Raw genomic sequence first — 20,234 nt, forward strand, 5'->3', positions numbered from 1 at the left:
AACAAATTATTTGATAACAGTGCTCTATATAGGATTGCGCTATGTGAGAGCAAATTTACTATGGCAATTTCTCCTCTGTTTTAAAGCAACATATTTATGGCTGTCTTGTATGGGAATCTATTATTTACCCTGGTACAGGCCATCTCATTCTACTGAAGTATAATGTACTCATCTCAAGAACCATGATCCATTCTACAAGCCAGCATTGTTTGGATCCAGATAACTCACTGATCCATAAAGTACAGGTAGTCCTCGACTTACAACAGTTCGTTTAGTGACCATTCAATGTTACAACGGCACTGAAAAAAGTGACTTACGACTGTTTTTCAGATGTACAACCGTTCCACCACAGGAGTGTCAAACTCGATTTCGTTGAGGGCCACATCAGGATTGTGTTTGATCTCAGGGGCCGGTGTGGGTATGGCAAGGGTGGGCGTGGCCAGCTTGACGTCACTCGTGTTGGGTGCCTGTGCGGGCCCAAGCGCTCTGCCAGCAAAAACGGACTCGCGAGTACCATTTTCAGCTGCGATGGCTTCCTGCAACCCTTTGCCAGCGAAAATGGAGCTCCCGAGCTCCATTTTTGCTGGCAGAGGCATCACAGGCCATTCCTTTGCTGTTTCCAGGGCAGCCCCACAGGCCAGATCTAAGTACCCTGCGGGCCAGATCTAGTCCCCGGACTTTGAGTTTTGATACCGCTGTTGCAGCATCTCCATGATCATGTGATCAAAATTCAGACGCCTGGCAATTGGTTCATATTTATGACAGTTGTGGGGGTCATGTGATCACTTTTTTCAAACTTCTGACAAGAAAAGTCAATGGGGAAGCCAGATTCACTTAACAACCCTATTACTACCTTAACAACTGCAGTAATTCGCTTAACCACTGTGGCAAGAAATGTCGTAAAATGGGGCAAAACTCGCTTAACTGTCTCATTCAATAACAGAAACATTAGGCTCAATTGTGGTCATAAGTCAAGGACTACCTGTATAGTCTTACAGTCAGAATGGCTAATATTTACTTGTGCTAAGCTAAAACCAACCAACCACATGTGAAGTAGCCATTTGGGTTTTAGTGTATAACATGTGGATCCAGTGAGCTGTAGCTAATATAACAAAGCCTGTGTAAACACCCTACGGCTTAAGCCTTAAAATACAAGCTGTGAATTTGTGTACTCGTAGATGAAAAAAAAAAAGATTTACTCTTTTGAAGGAGAATTGCAGGCCCTTCTGCCTCTTATCCGAATGCTCATTCTTAACATTTGTTGATTTTTTTTTTTAGTCGGGGACCGTGGGCATCTTTTGGCATTTCCGCCTTAGATGCATCTTCGGGCCTCTAATTTTAGCAGTGGCCTCTGTAAACAAGACGCTGAACTGGAATAATGGCAGCTGTTGGCCCTCCTCCCACACCTCTCCCCCCAACCACTTAGGCTGCTGCTTTTGCTGTCAGGAAGCTTGCCCAGAAGGGTGTCAGGATTAACTGGCATTAGGCCAGCAATAAGGGGTGGGGGGTGGGGGTGGCAGGGATCTGCCTTCAGCAACAGCATTGGTGATTCTGGTGCAGATCTGTGCCTCAAGTGGAGACATGAGAATTAGTAGGAGAAACCCCCTGAGAAACACGTCCTTCCTTTATCCATTTCTCTGCATGCCTCTGTATTTAGTTTGTATTGCTACCCGACACCTGGATTATGAGTAAATATAGCCTGAACAATGAGAGGAAGGCAAAATTCATAACAGCCCACAGAAAGCTTTCTGCCTGGAAGTAGCCGGCTCCTCCACTTGAGCCGAGCTCCTAAATTGGCACATATTAAGAGTCGCGCGTCCTGGAATCTGAATTCTAGCCTCGTGCTTCCTCCTGTTGTTCCAATTTTAAGCGGGCAGTGCCAGCTGAGCTCAAGCAAGAAACACGGGAAGAATGCTGCATTTGAAGGCGATCTATTAATAGCATATATATCCTTGTCTCTATCTCCCCACCCTCCCTGGTTTTGTTTTGTTTTTCTTGAACTGAACCTCAAGAGAATGAGAGGAGGAGTGTTGGTACATCTAGTATTACTTTATTTTTATGTGCAAGAAACCCTTGTTTATTTTCACTGCTGGTTTTCACTTCTCAAGTAGCAGCATTTCTATCATATGGGAATGCGTAGTTATTCCCTGAATAGCTTATTGTTTTCTTTTGCCTCCTAGTTGTTTGTTTTTCTTTGTTAAATATTCTCCTAGGGAATATTGAACTCCAAGTGTTCTACAGTAAAAGTCTGGATTGACTGCGGTCTATGACTTCAGTCCGCGAATGCTCCCTCCTTCCCTTCCTTTCTTTATTCCCCCATTCTTGGGAGTTTCCAGGGAATATAATATACAGTGCTTTGACTGATATTAAGACCCGTGCTTTAGGTTGGGGTGAGGAGGCTGTAGTCCTATTGCAAACTTTCATGAAAGAATATGCTTTCCTTCCTTCTTGCGTTGGTGGCTCCATTTGGAATTTTAGGAAGGTGTTATGGGCACGATCAGAAAATATCTGCTGGATTAAGGTTATGTTTTCATTAAATGATTACCATGGAAGATATAACAGATTCTAAATTACCATAATCCATTCAGAACTACTTCAGGAAGAAGAAGAGTATGTAGGTAGATAGGTAGATAGGCAGGCAAGCAGACAGACAGATAGGTATAAAATTCCTTCCTCCTAACCCTCCTAACCCTAACCCTCAATTTACAATCTTTCACTTAATGACTGTTAGAAGTTATAACAGCACTGAAATGAGTGATTTATGACTGGTCCCCACGCTTACAACCATTTCAGCATCCCTACGCTCATGTAATCAGAATTCAGGCACTTGGCAAACCGAATGTCTTTACTATTGTTGCAGCGTGCTGGGATCATGTGCTCACCATTTGCGATCTTTGCAGCTAGCTTTCAACAAGCAAAGTCAATCGTGAAAGCCAGATTCACTTAACAACTGCAGTGATTCGCTTAACAACCGTGGCTAAATAAGCCACGAGTCATTTATCGTCTTCTTCGCTTAGCAACAGACATTCTGGTCCTAATTGTGATTGCAAGTGTAGTGTACTTTAGTTAAAATGCAATGTGCTGATTTGGTACACTTTTATTAAGGTTGGATTAATTTTGTGGATTTTTTTTTTTAAAGAAAAACATGAAAACTGTCAGCCTATCTCAAGTGACAATTTCTTGTGGAATCTGACAGGCTTTCGTGCTATATGTAACCTTCGTTTTTAATGGGCTTTTATGTCTTGCATTCAGGAACTCCGAGTTGCATTTTATTTTAGTCTCTAAAAGTTTTATTTTAAAAAAAGATTCAAAATTGGAAATTTGGGATTGGAGAGTAATCCATAAAAGGTGCATGATGTAGTAGAGTATGTTTGCATCATCTGATTATTTGGTAGAGACTGTAGGTGTGCTTTTTGGGCGTGGGTAGTAGACTGTTTCTTCTTACGGTACACCAAATAATAGGTTGAATGCTTGGCCATAAGTAGATGCCATAAATATCCACCAGTACTTATAAATACTATGATTATAGTTATTGCATCATATATAAATTATAGCATTACTATCAAAGTAGTACAACACACCGGCTAAGAATTTGCTGTGGCTAAGCAAACCTCCTACTCATAGCTAAAGTGAGATAAAAATTTGTTAGATAAACGTGGGAAAGCTGGCAGAGTGATGTAATGGGTAGAATGTTGGATTAAAATGGGGAGATCTGAGTTCAAATTCACAATTGACCAATAAATTCAGTATTTATTTATTTATTTATTTATTTGTTCGCACTTTTATAGTAGAGAAATTTGAGTTTTTTTTAAAAGTATGAATTAATAAAAACAGCCATAGCTCCTTATACTCTGCTATACTATATATATATGTATTTATATGTATATGTATATGTATATGTATATGTATATGTATATGTATCTGCAATGGTGTGTGGGGATGGCCTTGGGAAGCATGGCAAAGAGACCCAGTGAAGGGAAGGGACTAGCAATAGCACTTAGCAATAGCACTTAGACTTACGGTATATACTGCTTCACAGTGCTTTATAGCCCCCTCTAAGCGGTTTACAGAGTCAGCCTATTGCCCCCAACAATCTGGGTCCTCATTTGACCAACCTCGGAAGGATGGAAGGCTGAATCAACCTTGACTAATCTTACAATAGAGTAGAATTAGCTCATCTGACTGTGTTTCCTACCTGGTCTACCTTACAACGCTGAGATCAATTTTGGAAGTCTGAAAGGATATTTCTCCCCGGTCCCTTCTGATCCACTTGCTGCACCCACATTCCTGCTGAGGGCTAGGTTGCCTTTTATCTGACCATTCCCCTTTCTTTGTCTCTTTGCCACGTCTCCCAAGCTCATTCACACGTATCATTACCGGTAGTCCTCGACATATGACCACAACTGAACCCAAAATTTCTGTAGCTAGGTGAAGCATTTGTTAAGTGAGTTTTTTGCCCCATTTTACAATCTTTCTTGCCACAGTTGTTAAGTGAATCACTGCAGTTGTTAAGTTAGTAACATGGATGTTAAGTGAATCTGGTTTGCCCATTGACTTTGCTTGTCAGAAGGTTACAAAAGGTGATCAGATGATCCTGGGACACTGCAAACTTCATAAATATGAGTCAGTTGCCAAGCATCTGAATTTTGATCATCTGACCCAGGGGATGCTGCAACAGTCATAAGTGTGAAAAATGGTCATAAATAACTTTTCAGTGCTGTTGTAACTTCGAATGGTCACTAAATGAACTGTTGTAAGTTGAGGACTACCTGTACAGTAACATATCTGTAGAGGGTATGAACCTCATTCCCATCTGCAACTCTTGAAAGCAGCTCTGTCTTCTCTCGGGATTAATTGCAGACAGATATTACATTTATACCCCTTTCTATAATGGGCTTCTTTTCCCTTTGAATGTCGAGTACTCCTCAGACTTCTGGTAATGATTTTAGTAGCAACAATCCTCACAAATTTTCCTTTTTCTTTCCAGTTTTTTATTGTTCTTAATTAAGGGGAAATTAATTAAGCTTTTAATTGTAATTAATTATTCAGATTTAATTAATGGAAAAACATCATTTTAGTATGGAAGCCTGTTTTGTCATTGACGGATTTAGGAGCTCTACAATTAACAATTTTATTTTCGTCATATTAATGCTTTGTTTACCCTCCCCCAACTCTCAGTGAATCTGGACAATTCACAGAAAAAAACAGAGAACAATGAAACAATATATTGATAAAACCAAAAATGGCGCAACCTGGGCAAGAAGCCACCCAGAGTTACCTTATAGGAAAGATGGGCGGCATAAAAATTTAATAAATAAAATAAATAAACAACCAAAGCATACTTCTATTACTCTGGAGAGGGATCAGTCACACTTATCCAAGACTTTGATAAGGAACAAGGTCTTAAAGGCTATCTGAGATACCTGCAAAGTGAGGGCCATCTGGTTATCTGGGGAAATATCATTTATTCATTCATTCAACACTTATGAATAAAAATATTGAAAAGGGGAAGCATTTCCCAATATCAAGAACGTTTATTAATGTTTTCGGTTTAACCGAGCATTTTTGTGTTGATGATAACATCTGAAAACTACATGTATGTTGCTTGTACTTCCTTACTCCTGTGAAGTTCATTATGTTAACTGTCTAGCACGGTCTTAAAAATAGCTGAGCTGTTAATGGGCAGTTACTGTTGAATTCTCTTTAATTTTCAGAAATCAGTAAAGGGGCAGGCAGATGGCTCAGTGTGTCTATATTTAGTCCTTTTGGCAGGAAGCCTAATGTAACAGCTCACTTTGTATTAATACAAGCTTAGGTTCAGATCTTCTCTTCCCCCCACCCCCCAATCCCCACAAAATTCTTTCATTTGCAAAATCTGTTGCAGTTTGTAGGGTTATAAACATTTACAATCCTGAATTTTCCTTAAGTGCATTGTGTGTGCAACAATATATTCTCTGAACAGACAGACAAATTACTATTTTATTTCAAACCCAGAAATCTTTTAGAATATGTATTTAGATTTCTATAACACTTCTCTTGCTATTTATGTGAATGAAGGCAAATCTGCATTAGCAGATATTCTCATACAACCTAGAATTTTATGAAAAGTTTAATCGTATTGTTAGCATTGATTTATTTGCAATGTCGATCAAAAGGTTGGTAGTTCAGCGGTTCGAATCCCTAGTGCCACATAACAGGGTGAGCTCCCATCCCAGCTTCTCCCAACCTAGCAGTCCAAAAGCACGTAAAAAATGCAATTAGAAAAATAGGGACCACCTTTGGTGGGAAGGTAACAGCGTTCTGTGTGCCTTTGATGTTTAGTCATGCCGGTCACATGACCACGGAGACGTCTTCGGAGAGTACTGGCTCTTTGGCTTTGAAACGGAGATGAGCACCGCCCCCTAGAGTTGGGAACGACTAGCACATATGTGCGAGGGGAACATTTACCTTTACCTTACTATTGGCAATTAGTGATGTTTTTGCTGCTGTGGTTCAGAAACTGAGTTCTTGATATTAAGATTAATGTTTGAGTTCATGGATAACCTTAAGTCATAGCAAATGGTTTAAGAACCAAGAAGTCAGACATTGTGACTTGCAAACCGTTATGGTACCATGTGTGAAGCCAATTATTTTGGGCTTGTTCAAATCATGGTTAAACCATATTCATTTTCCATGAAGAGTGCTTCCTAATGGGTGTTAGTCTTTCAGAGCATTGTAAATGTATAAAAGAGTCACTTTGTAGAGGGAAATGGGCAGCATATACATTTAATAAATAAAATCTTATCTTCCACAGATTTAAACTTAGACTGTGTCTTCTTAAAATGAGTTTATTGGATAGATTTGTACATTGTACTAAACTTTAAAGTAGCTTCTTTAGTTTGGAATAATACAATAAGTGAATTTAGTCACCAAAATCTGTAAACCATGGTTTAGGTTTAATCAGTTATTTGAACCAACTCATAATGGCTTGTTCAATAAATTGTACTTAAGGCAAATGATGGCATAGAATAATGTGGAGATCCAGGTAAAGTAGACCTTAAAAGTTTGTGAACCCTTTTGAGTTGTCAGTATTTATGACCTAAAATGAGATCTGTCATCCATAAAGTCCTAAAATCTACTTGACTATTGATCAGTCTTGCACAGCAGCTTGGGGAGATCACAGAAATCCTTATGTGTGGGAATGGCTTCACCCTGCAAAATCATGGTTTCTAGCTCACCCAACACCCCAACTCTAAAAAAACAAATAACCCATTTATTATGTTATAAAATTCTGTGGACTTCAGCCCTTTGTCACATGGTCACGGCGTTGACATGTGTTACGCGCCTGCAGATGCTCCTAGTGTTTGGAGGAATTTTGAACAATGAAGTCAAGAGTGGAAATGATGAGCAGCAGACATACACTATGATAATTACTTGATTACCAGTTGGCTGTTGACAAAATAACTGAGCATGTTAGAATCACTTGCATTAGTGAGTTAAAAAGCAAATGTGCCAAAAAGTAATGTTCTAATCAAGTCATATTTCTTGCAGGTCTGGAAGATACAGAAAGGATCATTACACTCTATTAAGGTTTATGATCTAGCCATAATGCTATGTTGTAAATCATGGCTGGATTCATGAATTGTGCTTAACCAAAGTAGGTATACCATAGTTTGGCTTAATGTGTTTTACAGATTTTGTATCCCAGGATGTGGAATGGGATATATATTAGATACCCGTGTTAATGGCATATACGTTAGTGGCGGAGTCTAGAAACACAAAATATAAATACATAAATATAGAAATAAAATATGCCTTGCATATTGAAGTTTTAATTACAAGTTTAATTAGTTCCAGGTAGGGATAGAAAATGTCAGACTGGAAATTAGGTTAGCAGCTATGTAAAGAATATGATACGAGGGAGCTACCAGTGCTGTTTCCTAGGATAAGATTGTAATAATACTATTTTTAAAAAAAAAATGCTTGAGGTACATACCTAGACTTTATTTGTATAACAAAGCATGGTGTACAACCAATGGAATCACTGTATTAGCAATCTTTGCTTAGAAAGCATGTGGATTGGATGCCATTTGGCCTAAAGAAAAAAACTGTCTCAGTTTCATGTATATTTGACATGGAAAAAAGAGAGGCTTGAGGCTAAAAGTATATTACACTCTCTCTTTCCGGAATTAGAATTCTGAAAATGTCAGTTCTGCCCTTACAGAAATCTGAACTAGCTTGCAGCCAGCGTTCAAAATACACAGGGTTATGCGTGGCTGAAGTCAATATGCTTGTATATGTGCATGAATGAAGTGGAACAATTGGAAATCATGCATATGATTTGCACTGTAATGGAGCTTTTAATTCCTTAGGGCAAAACACAATTTTCACAGAGTTTCCCAATTTCTCTGCCGCAATAATGTGTGCTTAGATAGCTGCTTAGTATGAAATGTTGAAATCATACATCTTCTATTTCTCTGGGGAGTTGCTTCTATTTGTGAAGGTTGCTTTCATGTGAATGAGGTCTGCAGTTGTGCTGGTGTTTGAATGTGCAGCTGTATGAAGATGAGGAAACTATGGCGTGTATCTCTTGAGACTGTTGGAAGAAATGTCCATCTGAGTTCAGTTTCAAGTGGGGAGAAAGACACTGGAAACATAGAGGCTGGTTGGAAAGACAGTTTAATGGTGAAGCAGAATCACCAAGCACGTGTGATTCTGGGTAGCTGGCCAACTGGTTTGATGAGCACATTGATTTTTATATAGTTTGTTCGACAGCATTTTGTAATTTAGAGGCTTGTTTTGTATATTTTGTTATTTGATTTTAATTAGGTAAGCAATGAGTTGGGGGTTTTAATCTTGTTTAACAAATGTAATTAATCCTAGATGCTGGCTTCCTTTGGGTTGTAATCCTGTCTTGAATGGATTACCAAATCTGCATTTCTAAAAGTTGGCCCTTCAGTTTCTACTTGGGGCAGAGAGCTGAGGCTCTGAGTTTCTGTCTTTAGAAACATGTTTCTCCTTTAGGGAAAATATAATATTCTGTCTTTTTAATATTTCCTAAAATATTTCATTTTTCTAAGAAGGGTGGGTGCTAACTTTTCTTCAAGACAGACAAGGGTGCTAACTCAACTGAGATTAAGGCTGGCTTAATTGTCTCTGATGGATTTTATTTTCAACGTAGCATTCTTGCAATCAAGCAAATGTCAAGATTATAGGGGACTTATTTACGCCTTTATGCACACGGATGCAGTGGCTCAGTGGCTAAGTCGCTGAGCTTGTCGATCGAAAGGTTAGCAGTTCAGCGGTTCAAATCCCTAGTGCCGCATAATGGGGTGAGCTCGTTACTTGTCCCAGCTTCTGCCAACCTAGCAGTTCAAAAGCACATAAAAAATGCAAGTAGAAAAATAGTGACCACCTTTGGTGGAAAGGTAACAGCGTTCCGTGCACCTTTGGCATTTAGTCATGCTGGCCACATGACCATGGAGACGTCTTTCGACAGTGCTGGCTCTTCGGCTTTGAAACAGAGATGAACAACACCCCCTAGAGTCAGGAACGACTAGCACATATGTACAAGGGGAACCTTTACCTTTATTTATGCATACATGTGTAAATACATATTGCATGACAAAAAGGGATAACTTGCCAATGAGCTGCTCTAACACCTTTGATAAAACCAAGAACTGAAGTCTTAATGAAGGATCTGTATTTGAAAATATTTGGGACTCTTGTCCCTCAAGGAGTATTTGCAGGTCTCAACTGAGAATGTGTCAGTTCTATGTAAAAGCTAATCAGAATGGAAGGACTTGCGGTAATGAGATCTCGGAGGCCCATAAACTGTTTTTCTCTTGTAGTACCAGCGTGATACCCTCTGCAGTGCAGATTTATTGTACTGCATTTTTAACCATCTATCTATCCTTGCCTTTCAATGATTGGCTGGTTTAAAACTCAAAATGTATGGATAGAATGGCGCTGTTATTTTATTATAGGATGGATTTGATTTAAATCAAGTCAATTTAAATCACGATTTAAATCATGATTTAAATCACCAGTAAAAAGGCTTGATTTCAATCAACTCGATTTAAATCATAATTTTTTAAAGAGCAACTGTCATCTCTGTTCCACAGCAGCTCCTCCTCTGACCCGCTGTTGACTCACTGACAGTCCCAATACTGCAGAATATACAGCCTCATGCTACATAACTCCATGGCTTAGGGCCCGGGTACTTACGGGACCGCCTGCTGTTACCTTATGCCTCCCACCGACCCGTACACTCACACAGAGAGGGTCTTCTCAGGGTGCCGTTCGCCAAGCAATGTCGGCTGGCGGCCCCCAGGGGAAGGGCCTTCTCTGTTGGAGCACCTACCCTCTGGAACGAACTTCCCCCTGGTTTGCGTCAATTACCTGACCTTCGGACCTTTCGCCGTGAATTGAAAACGCACTTGTTTATCCAAGCGGGACTGGCTTAATTTTTTAAACTTTTGAATTTTAATAATTTTAATTGGGGTATTTTATGAATTTTATGGGTCAAATTTGACGGTTTTAAATTTTCGGCCATTTATAGAATATGTTATTTTAATTTTTGTTTTAATTTGTATATTGTACTGTTTTTTAATCTGGCTGTACACCACCCTGAGTCCTTCGGGAGAAGGGCGGTATAAAAATCTAAATAATAAATAATAAATAAATAAATAATAACTAAGCTCCATTTCATGCTGAATAAACTAAATTATTAATGTATCTTAAATAGAAAACTATCCTTAGATAGATTTTAATTCCAAAAGCATTTTATTTAAAATAAATTTGATAAAAATAAAAAAGTCTGATTTAAATAAAAAAATCCAATTTAAATTTAAAAAATTCAACTTTATTTTTTTTTTTTAAATCATCAATTTTTATCCACCCTATTTTATTAGTCTGGCTTCAGCTAATGAGGACATTATAAATTGACATTTTTGAGCTATCCCTGGAAATGCCTTTTTTGAGGATTTATGCCTTCCAATGAAGGATGTAGCCCTTTCTAGGAGATATACATCTATCTGTCTTTACTACTGTGTACTATATCTGAGAAGGTTCCTGAATGGAAGTTCACTAGAGGTGGATTCTTTTTGGCTAGATTCTGGCTAAATTCACTAAAGGTAGCTTGTATTGGCTAGATTCTTGCATTGCACTAATTCGTAATTGGTTGGATTTGAATCAGGTGATATGTGAACCTAACCATTGTGGTTGGTAAACATTGTGTTAGGTGCTAAAAACCCATTAGGGCTTGTTTAATAAACCATGGCTAAAGCAAGTCCTGAATCTGATGAATCAGCTGCCAATTATCTGCTTTCAAACTATTTTCTTTCGGCCTCTTTTAAAATATGAATTAAACTGCATTCTCTGTTAAAATTGTGTTAATACACAGGAGAGTCAAAATGCTCTTTGGAAGATGTTAATGTAGATTGAAGGTGACAGTCTTTAGTTTTAGGCTATGTTCTCAATTAGCCTGGTAGCTTAAAAAGTAGATGTTCTTCTCGATTAAAAGGTAGGTTAAAAAAAATGAGTATTCACATTAAGGAAAGAAAACATAAATCCCCCCTCCCTTCCTTCCTTCCAAACATATAAATTGTTTTGAAGTCTTGGGAGAAAAAAATATGTTTTACAGGCACATCATATAAATAAGCAATTTTGTTCCTTTTTCATTCCTTCTTTGTTCTAGTTGCTATTCAGAATTTTAATCAGATATTTACTGTGCATTACATTATCACTTCCACTGCACCTTCTGACTGTATGATATCGTTCTGAACTTACCATCACCATTTTCTTTTCTGAAATTTAGTTGTTGCAAAGGTGTGCAGATTCTTTGTCCTCTGTGTTCATTCAGGGCAGTATAATTGCTTTCTGGATCAAAAATCATATATATTTATACTTACTAATTTCAAAGTTTAGTGTGAACTTCTGTTCTTTTTACTGAACATTTTTAACAAAAATAAAGACCGAGATACATTGGAACTATATCTGGGCATGGCAGGGGAAAGTAGATATGATTAAAGCAAAAAGAAGGATTATTATAAGAAAAAAAACCCCACATCAAATCTGTCCAGAGCTGTTCGTTGTATGTGTGTAATATTTTATACTTGCACACTCCAAGCATATCCACTCCTGTGAAAAACTTTCCCTTTTTAAAATAATGATTTTTTTCCTGTCCATTGTGACCAATTCCATCCAGCCTTAAAAACACAATGCTTTCATTATTTTTTTAATTATTTTTTTTACATTTATATCCCGCCCTTCTCCGAAGACTCAGGGCGGCTTACACTATGTTAGCAATAGTCTTCATTCTATTTGTATATTTATATACAAAGTCAACTTACTGCCCCCAACAATCTGGGTCCTCATTTTACCTACCTTATAAAGGATGGAAGGCTGAGTCAACCTTGGGCCTGGTGGGACTACAACCTGCAGTAATTGCAGGCTGCTGCTGTTAATAACAGACTGCATTAGCAGCCTGAGCCACAGAGGCCCTTTTTTATCTGCCAAAATGTTTCCCCTGGCATTATTTCTTTGTTTATTTTTGGTAAAATACTTTTAAATCATCTTTTGTTGTTGTTATTTACTTTAACATTACAACTCCTGGACCAGTTCATATGATGGCATTGCCAACTACAACAAAACCAGCTGCCAAAGATAGGGATGTGAAGTTGATGCTTTTTTTTTTTCTAAACACTTGTGCTAATAATTTCCAGAACATTGGCTAATGAGGATCTTCTTGGCCAGAAAGAAATAGTCTGGTCAGCACTACCTTCTGTCATTTAACAATTTTCCTTGCCTAATCAGGAGTCAGACATGGGAAACTGCTTTTGAGAAAGTTATAATTTTCAAAAATGTCTCCTACATTCCTTGACATATTGGAGAAGCTCACTGCTTCTTATTCCATTTCTTAATAATATCCCTTCCCCAATCTAATATCTTCCTGGTTTCTTGACTGACAGCTCCCAATCATTCCCAGTCTGTACCCATGTTGACTGGAGTTGATGTGTGTTGTAGGCAAGCGAAGTAGACCGAGAGCATCTGGTTGGGGAGGTTGCTTCAGGCTGGAGGGTCCCAAGGACACCTGTGTCTCCCTGAAAATGGTCCCTGGATTGTAAGTTTTAGTGTGACGTTGGAAGAAATAATTGAAGATATGAAGAGTAATTATATTAACTGGAATAGAATAGAATAGAATAGAACAGAATAGATTTTTTTTATTGGCCGAGTGTGATTGGACACACAAGAAATTTGTCTTGGTGCATATGTTCTCAGTGTACATAAAGGAAAAGATACCTTCATCAAGGTACAACACGTACAACACTTAATGACAGTCATAGGGTACAAATTTAACACTTAATGATACAACACTTAATGCTAGTCATAGGTTACACGGAACGCTGTTACCTTCCCACCAAATCAAATTAAATGTTTTCTGTTTTTCTCATCTTGTTGCTACATAATGCCCATATACTAAAAACCCAGATATCCATGCCCCAGCAAGATCAAGGTAATATTCCCCTGTTTTAGTTGATGTCACTATACCCCACATAACCAACCAACCAACCAACCAACCAATCAACCAAAATTTATATTTACTCATATATTTGTATATTTACTCATATATGTGTTTATATACTATATAATCTTTTTTGTATGATACCTACATATATTGTTGTGACTAAATAAATAAATAAATAAATAAAATGGATTCTACTGTTTGATAGATCTTTCAGTATACATCAGACATGATGACTTTACACCCTACCACAGAGAATGCCAAGCTATCATGAAAAACTGAAAGGAAATAACTTGCCTCAACCTAATTTGGATGGAAAAAATTTTTGCACAATACATATACTGTATATATATATATATAGAGAGAGAAGCTCACTTAAGGGAGTGATAGTGGAATTGGCCTTTGAAATGTTCCACTGTCTGACATGGGTAAAACATAAGCCATTTGGAAATATGGCCTAAACAATTCCAAATTTCGAGAAGTTTCTGGGATTGCCCTTTTTGTCTCAGCTAAAGATTTGCAGGAGAATTATCAGATAGACTGAAGAACTTTTTATGACTCTGAAGAAGCTCAATGGGGTTGCTGTACTTAATTTATTTGAAGATGATTTTGAATGTATTGCACAAGCATGAATCTTGCCCAGTCACCATTCTTAATCGTATGACGTCACATGTTTAGCCAGAGGCCAGTTAAATTTTCCCTTTTTTTAAATTTGCATTTATATCCCGCCCTTCTCTGAAGACTCAGGGTGGCTTACACTATGTCAAGCAATAGTCTTCATCCATTTGTATATTTATATACAACTTACTGCCCCCAACAATCTGGGTCCTCATTTTACCTACCTTATAAAGGATGGAAGGCTGAGTCAACCTTGGGCCTGGTAGGACTTGAACCTGCAGTAATTGCAAGCAGCTGCTGTTAATAACAGACTGTCTTACCAGTCTGAGCCACCAGAGGCCCTTTCCATCAACAAGAGAGTCATAGGGCACCTAGGTTATTAATATGTGTTTGCACATGTCGCTAACATTCATCGTCCTGTTTATTTTTCATGAACAGTGGTAGACATACTACTGCTCATTTCATTATCCATGTTTCTGTTTTTCGAAAACCATGCTTATGTGTGTCTGCAGTTTCCGTTCATTTTGTTCATACATACTTTTTGTTTCTGTTATGTTATGTAGTCTTATACCAGTGGCTAGAAGCCGATCGCCATGGCAGGAATTCAGATACTGCAAAAAGAACATCAGGTAAAAATAAACATTAAAAACTGGGGGGGGGGGGTTTGCTAATTTTAACTACAGGCTTTTCATCTTTTCATTTGTCTTGAATTCCATTAAATTCTATTCATTGATTGGTTACTTTAATAATTTTAATCAGCAGTTATATCATCCTTTTCCTGAGGAGTTTTAAGTTAATAAACTAACAGCTATTTGCTTTTTGTTCCCTTACCAGCTCTAAATACATATACACATTTTGTTTTTGCTCAGGGATGTTAAATGGTTTGCTTAATAATGGCCTACGGAAGCCACAATTGGCTGGTTCCCCATGCCAGGCCCAACTGTGAACCCAGTTTTGCAAATTGTAGTGTTTGTGATTTAACACTTCAATCCAAAACCCAACAAACCGCATTTTAGCTGATAAAAACCTATCTAATGTTAGAATTATGTGTTGTACTTTGTCACATTTGGGCGTTTTCATCTGGGCTGCTGATTTTCTCAAGTTTGAAAGCTACAAAACAAAATCTCATTTTGCATTGATGGCAGTTGTATAGAAATCCACCAAGTCTACCATTTACACTTACGTAGTAAAAGAAGGAGGGAGAATATGTGCCGGTTATTTATTAAAATATTTAAAGCTTGCCTTTGGGCTACCAGATTCCACTTCCACTCACAATACTAGAAACATGGCATCCTCATTAATTTTTTTTAAAAAAGTCCCTACAAAAGGTAATTAGTAGCAACAATCATGATACAAAGTGGAAAAGAAGCTGATCAGATAATCAAATGCTTCCTAAAAAGGGCTTTGTTGGGCAACCATTAGAAACAACAATGATTTCTGAACACAGAAATGTTGAGTGAGGATTATGTAAGGAGCATGTCAAGCAGGAAGTTTTTATTTGTGTTGCCAACAATGATTGGACTTATGGCTGGGCTCCAAGATCTTGGATGCAAAACTCTAGATGTCTTCTAGATAGCAGCCAAGAGATAAATGTAAATGTTAGCTGTTTGCTTGCTGTGCTATCTGGGATTATCTGGAGTTTTGCAGCCCAGATCTGTTGCCAAGTTCAAGCTAAGTAATAAAGTGAAAAACTTTATGAAGTCATTCAGAAATTTGTTCTTACAGCCTTAATAAGAAAGAATTCTTAACATCAAAGAACTCCAATTACAGCAGCAGTCCCCAAAAATTGTCTTCCACAGACCGTAGGGAGTGGGATGATTTTGTGTGCGCAACCTAAATCCTGTGCATGCACAGATGAAGTTTTGCTCGCTCACCTGCCACTTGCATAGCCCGGAGGTTGGGGACCCGTGGTTTACAGCTTCATCAAGAGTCTATGGAGAGTCTCAGTCATCAAGGTCATGGTTATCCCAAAGGTGCTTTTTTTCCAAGAGGCAATTGGGCTTTCTGGTTTTTCTTTGAAGATGTTTCGCTTCTCATCCGAGAAGTTTCTTCAACTGATGGGACAGCCTCATCAAAGATTTCTGTTTTTACATTCTTTTGATTTGTTCACTGGATTTTCCCCCCATAGAGAATTGCTAGGAATAACATCTGTACTGCAACATGCCTACTCTAATTTCAGCGGAATACAGATGCTTCTGTGACTGATCTGCTAATGGTGGTGGTTGAGCCAAATATGGCATTCCAGCTCCTGTTGGCTGCAGGTTAGCATAACTGGTGGTCAGAAATGATTTGGCATTGTTGCCCAACAATATCATCTAGGGCAGGGGTGTCAAACTCAAGGCCCGTGGGCGAGATCTGACCTGCGGGACCAGCCTGGAAACAACAAAGGACTGGCCCGTCCTGGACGGCCTTTGCCAGCCAAAATGGAGCTGGGGGGGGTTCTTTTGTGCCCTGTTTTGACCGACAAAGTGCTGGAGACCATCCAAGCCAAAAACAGGGTGCAGGGGTGGCGGCAGGGTGCTGCAAGAGGCGTCCATTCAGTACTCCTGGCCGGCCGGCCGGCAGAGAACTACAATGCTGATCCAGCCTTCGAACAAATCCAGTTTGACACCCCTGATCTAGGGCTTTTTCTCTGAAGACATTTCGCTTCTCATCCAAGAAGTTTCTTCAGCGCCTAACCCTAACCCTTGAAAATTGATTCATTGCAACTACAGATCCCATAGGTAAAGGTAAAGGTTTCCCTCGCACATATGTGCTAGTCATTGCCGACTCTAGGGGGCAGTGCTCATCTCCGTTTCAAAGCCGAAGAGCCAGCGCTGTCTGAAGACGTCTCCGTGGTCATGTGGCCGGCATGACTCAATGCCAAAGGCGCACGGAACGCTGTTACCTTCCCACCAAAGGTGGTCCCTATTTTTTCTACTTGCATTTTTACATGCTTTCGAAACTGCTAGGTTGGCAGAAGCTGGGACAAGTAACAGGAGCTCACCCCGTTACACAGCAGCACTAGGGATTCGAACCGCTTTCGATTGACAAGCTCAACATCCTAGCCCCTGAGCCACCGTGTCCCTTCACAGATCCCATAACAAACCATAATTACAAAATAGAATAGAGAATGAGCACTTTTTTTCACACCACCCTATATGCATGATGGGAAGGAGATTATTTTTTACTTAGTTTATACAAATTATAGCTTGTTCACTGAAGAACATCTGGAACCCCAGTTAGATCGTGGGATGAGATCCTGGTTTGAGAACAAATATAATTATACTTTGCTACTTTTTGGATGGAAAAGCAAAGTATGGTTTACTTCAACCTATAAGCTAAAGCTTTTAGTCTTTTCTCCTTATATGTGAAAAGGGAACACTTCTACCTATAGGTCACTGTTGCTCATTTTTGTAACAGCCAATAATGGTATGTTGTGCCTAAATATAGCCTAAAATGCTTTTTGTACAACCCCCCCAAAGTGTAAGAAATGAAAGGCCAACTCCACTGAGAATAAGCAAATTCATTAAGATTTGTCTGTTATGACATACAAATGAAGTAGTTTTCCTCTTAAAAAAAAAAAAGCCAGGGATATTTTTATATCAAATATGTGGCAGATTGCATTTTCACAAAATTTGTGACTAACTTTAATCCTTAAATGAGTGGGCTAAGAAGATTTTTGTGTTTTTTTTTAATCAGCTCTTTCTTTGTGTAATAGTACTAATTTCAGCCTTACTGATTCAGCTCTTTCAGAACAAACTTTTTAAGTCTTTTCTTTTTGAGTAACATTGTTTAAATTGTTTAGGATACGATATGTTGAGGAGTATGATTGGAACCTAAGAGAATGAAAGCAGAAGTCTTTGTTTTTACCCTTGCTACCGTGTTTTCACGAAAATACGACCTACTCAGAAAGTAAGTCCTAGTCTGATTTTTACACGTGCACCCAATATAAACCCTACCCCCAAAATAAGCCTTAATTAAGACCCGCCCACTCCAGGGTGCACAGGTAAAAATTAAGGTAGAGTGGGGAGGGAGTGGTGGAGCTGCCCTACTACTTACCTTCGGATAGTTGCAGCCAAGCCTCACGCACCTTCACCCATTTCTTTGGATCGATCCGGTGTTCTGTTCAGGAAAGACTTGCTGGCTGCAGAAGAAATGGGGCGAGGTGTGCAAGGCCTGGCTGCAACTATGCGAAGCTGAAGAAGTTCCTGAAAGCCTCTGTCAGCGAAAAGAAGGCTGGGGGGTGATACATGCAAGCGAGGTGAGTCGGTGGACGACATCCCCCCCCCCAAATAAGACCTTTTTGGTAGCAAAAAAATATAACATAACATAACATAACATCAGAGTTGGAAGGGACCTTGGAGGCCTTCTAGTCCAACCCCCTGCCCAGGCAGGAAACCCTACACCATCTCAGTCAGATGGTTATCCAACATTTTCTTAAAAATTTCCAGTGTTGGAGCATTCACAACTTCTGAAGGCAAGTCGTTCCACTTATTAATTGTTCTAACTGTCAGGAAATTTCTCCTTAGTTCTAAGTTGCTTCTTTCTTTGATCAGTTTCCACTCATTGCTTCTTGTTCTACCCTCAGGTGCTTTGGAGAACAGCCCGACTCCCTCTTCTTTGTGGCAGCCCTTGAGATATTGGAACACAGCTATCATGTCTCCCCTAGTCCTTCTTTTTGTTAAACTAGACATACCCAGTTCCTGCAACCATTCTTCATATGTTTTATCCTCCAGTCCCCTAATCATCTTTGTCCCCTAATCATCTTTGTATAAGATAGGGTCTGATTTTCGGGGAAACACGGTAGTTGTTTGGGGCTATTAGGAAACATTGGTCAGTATTATTACCACTTTTAAAGTGTGCTTTCTGAAACAGATTTGTGAAAGCAGCTACAGCTATAGTTAACTGTGATACCAATAGCCATGAGAAACCAGCCATCTGCAAGAGAATTGGTGGGGGGGGAAGAGAAGAAAGGATTCCACTCCAACGCTATGGTGAGAATGTGTGCACGAACGAATGAAGTAATTATCCATGCGAGCCTTCAGCCAGCCTGGATTGTGTTGTGTGAATCTGTCCATCAACTTTTAGGCGATCCTATCCCATAAGCGAACAAAAATGTTGGTGATTATAAAGAAGGCCACTGAATGTTGTTCTGAGCTACTTGGAGGAAAATTAAATAAATCGATTATTTTAGAACTTAATAAAATATTTTTTGTGCCATTTAGTTTAGCATCGAGTGAGTCTAGCAAAAGTGCTGCTAAATTGTTGCCCCTATTGAATTTGATTTGTCTGGAGAATACTGTATCGTCATGAGATAATTCACCATCTCAAACACCAAGAGAAAGATCTAAATTTAAATTTAGTAAACTAAGTTTACTGAGGATATGCTAAAATGTTATGTGCATGACTGAAAATAATGCCTAACTGGAAAAGAAGAGAAGCATGAATTTGATAACTATGTCTGCAAATACGTATTTGTATTAGAGGTGCCCTTACAAGACATTTAAGTTTTTCAGTGTAAAGTCTCCGAAATAATTTAAATGCACCATATGTACCCTGGCAAAAGACCAATTTCTAGGTATTAAGTATCAATCCCGTGTAATTCCAAGACACTGTGGGCAATTGAGATTAAAGTTAGGATGAAATTAATAGAACAAAATCCTAAATAAGTGGGAAAGAGAGCCAATTTGGTACAGTGGTTAAGATCCAGGCTGGAAATCAAGAGACTTGTGAATTCTAGTCCTGTCTTAGGCATGAAAGTCAGCTGAATGCCTTTGGCCAAATCGGACACTGGTGACAAACTGGGCTCAATTAATTGCAACAAATCAACATTTAGTTGATCTGAAAAAGTGACGCCTGCGCTGCGGGGGGGGCGGGGGGGAGGAGGAGGGAGAACAGGACATGGAACACTAGGGAGGGGAGGAAAAAAACCCTAAATAATTGGAAAGGGGATTAATCTAGCTGTTGGTTTATTGCCTGCTGTGAAGAGCATCTGAAAAACGAAATTCAGTTGTTGGTTTTCTGTCTGCTACTGAACATCCAGCTGAGAATTTGCAGCTACCAGTAATGATTCATGGCCGATAAGCAGAGAATTCTCAAAGGCAGCGAAGGTCTTAGTGTCTATTCAAAT

General features: G+C 38.9%; 1 protein-coding gene across 5 annotated transcripts in view; it reads left to right on the forward strand.

Moving 5' to 3' along the window:
- DENND5B (DENN domain containing 5B) overlaps window positions 1–20,234 on the forward strand; it is a 142,474-nt gene that overhangs the window by 52,159 nt on the left and 70,081 nt on the right. For 2 of the 5 annotated variants that reach the window (XM_058191074.1, XM_058191079.1), the window contains exon 2: window positions 14,686–14,751. The exons of 1 other annotated variant lie outside the window; for it this stretch is intronic. In XM_058191074.1, coding sequence (XP_058047057.1) covers window positions 14,686–14,751 — 66 coding nt within the window. Of the gene's footprint in view, window positions 1–7,593; window positions 7,637–14,685; window positions 14,752–16,301; window positions 16,384–20,234 lie in introns of those variants that run through there. 2 more of the 5 variants (XM_058191077.1, XM_058191078.1) reach the window with 2 other exon arrangements.

This window comes from Ahaetulla prasina, chromosome 7, assembly GCF_028640845.1.
Source record: "Ahaetulla prasina isolate Xishuangbanna chromosome 7, ASM2864084v1, whole genome shotgun sequence".
Classification (NCBI taxonomy): Eukaryota; Metazoa; Chordata; class Lepidosauria; order Squamata; family Colubridae; genus Ahaetulla; species Ahaetulla prasina.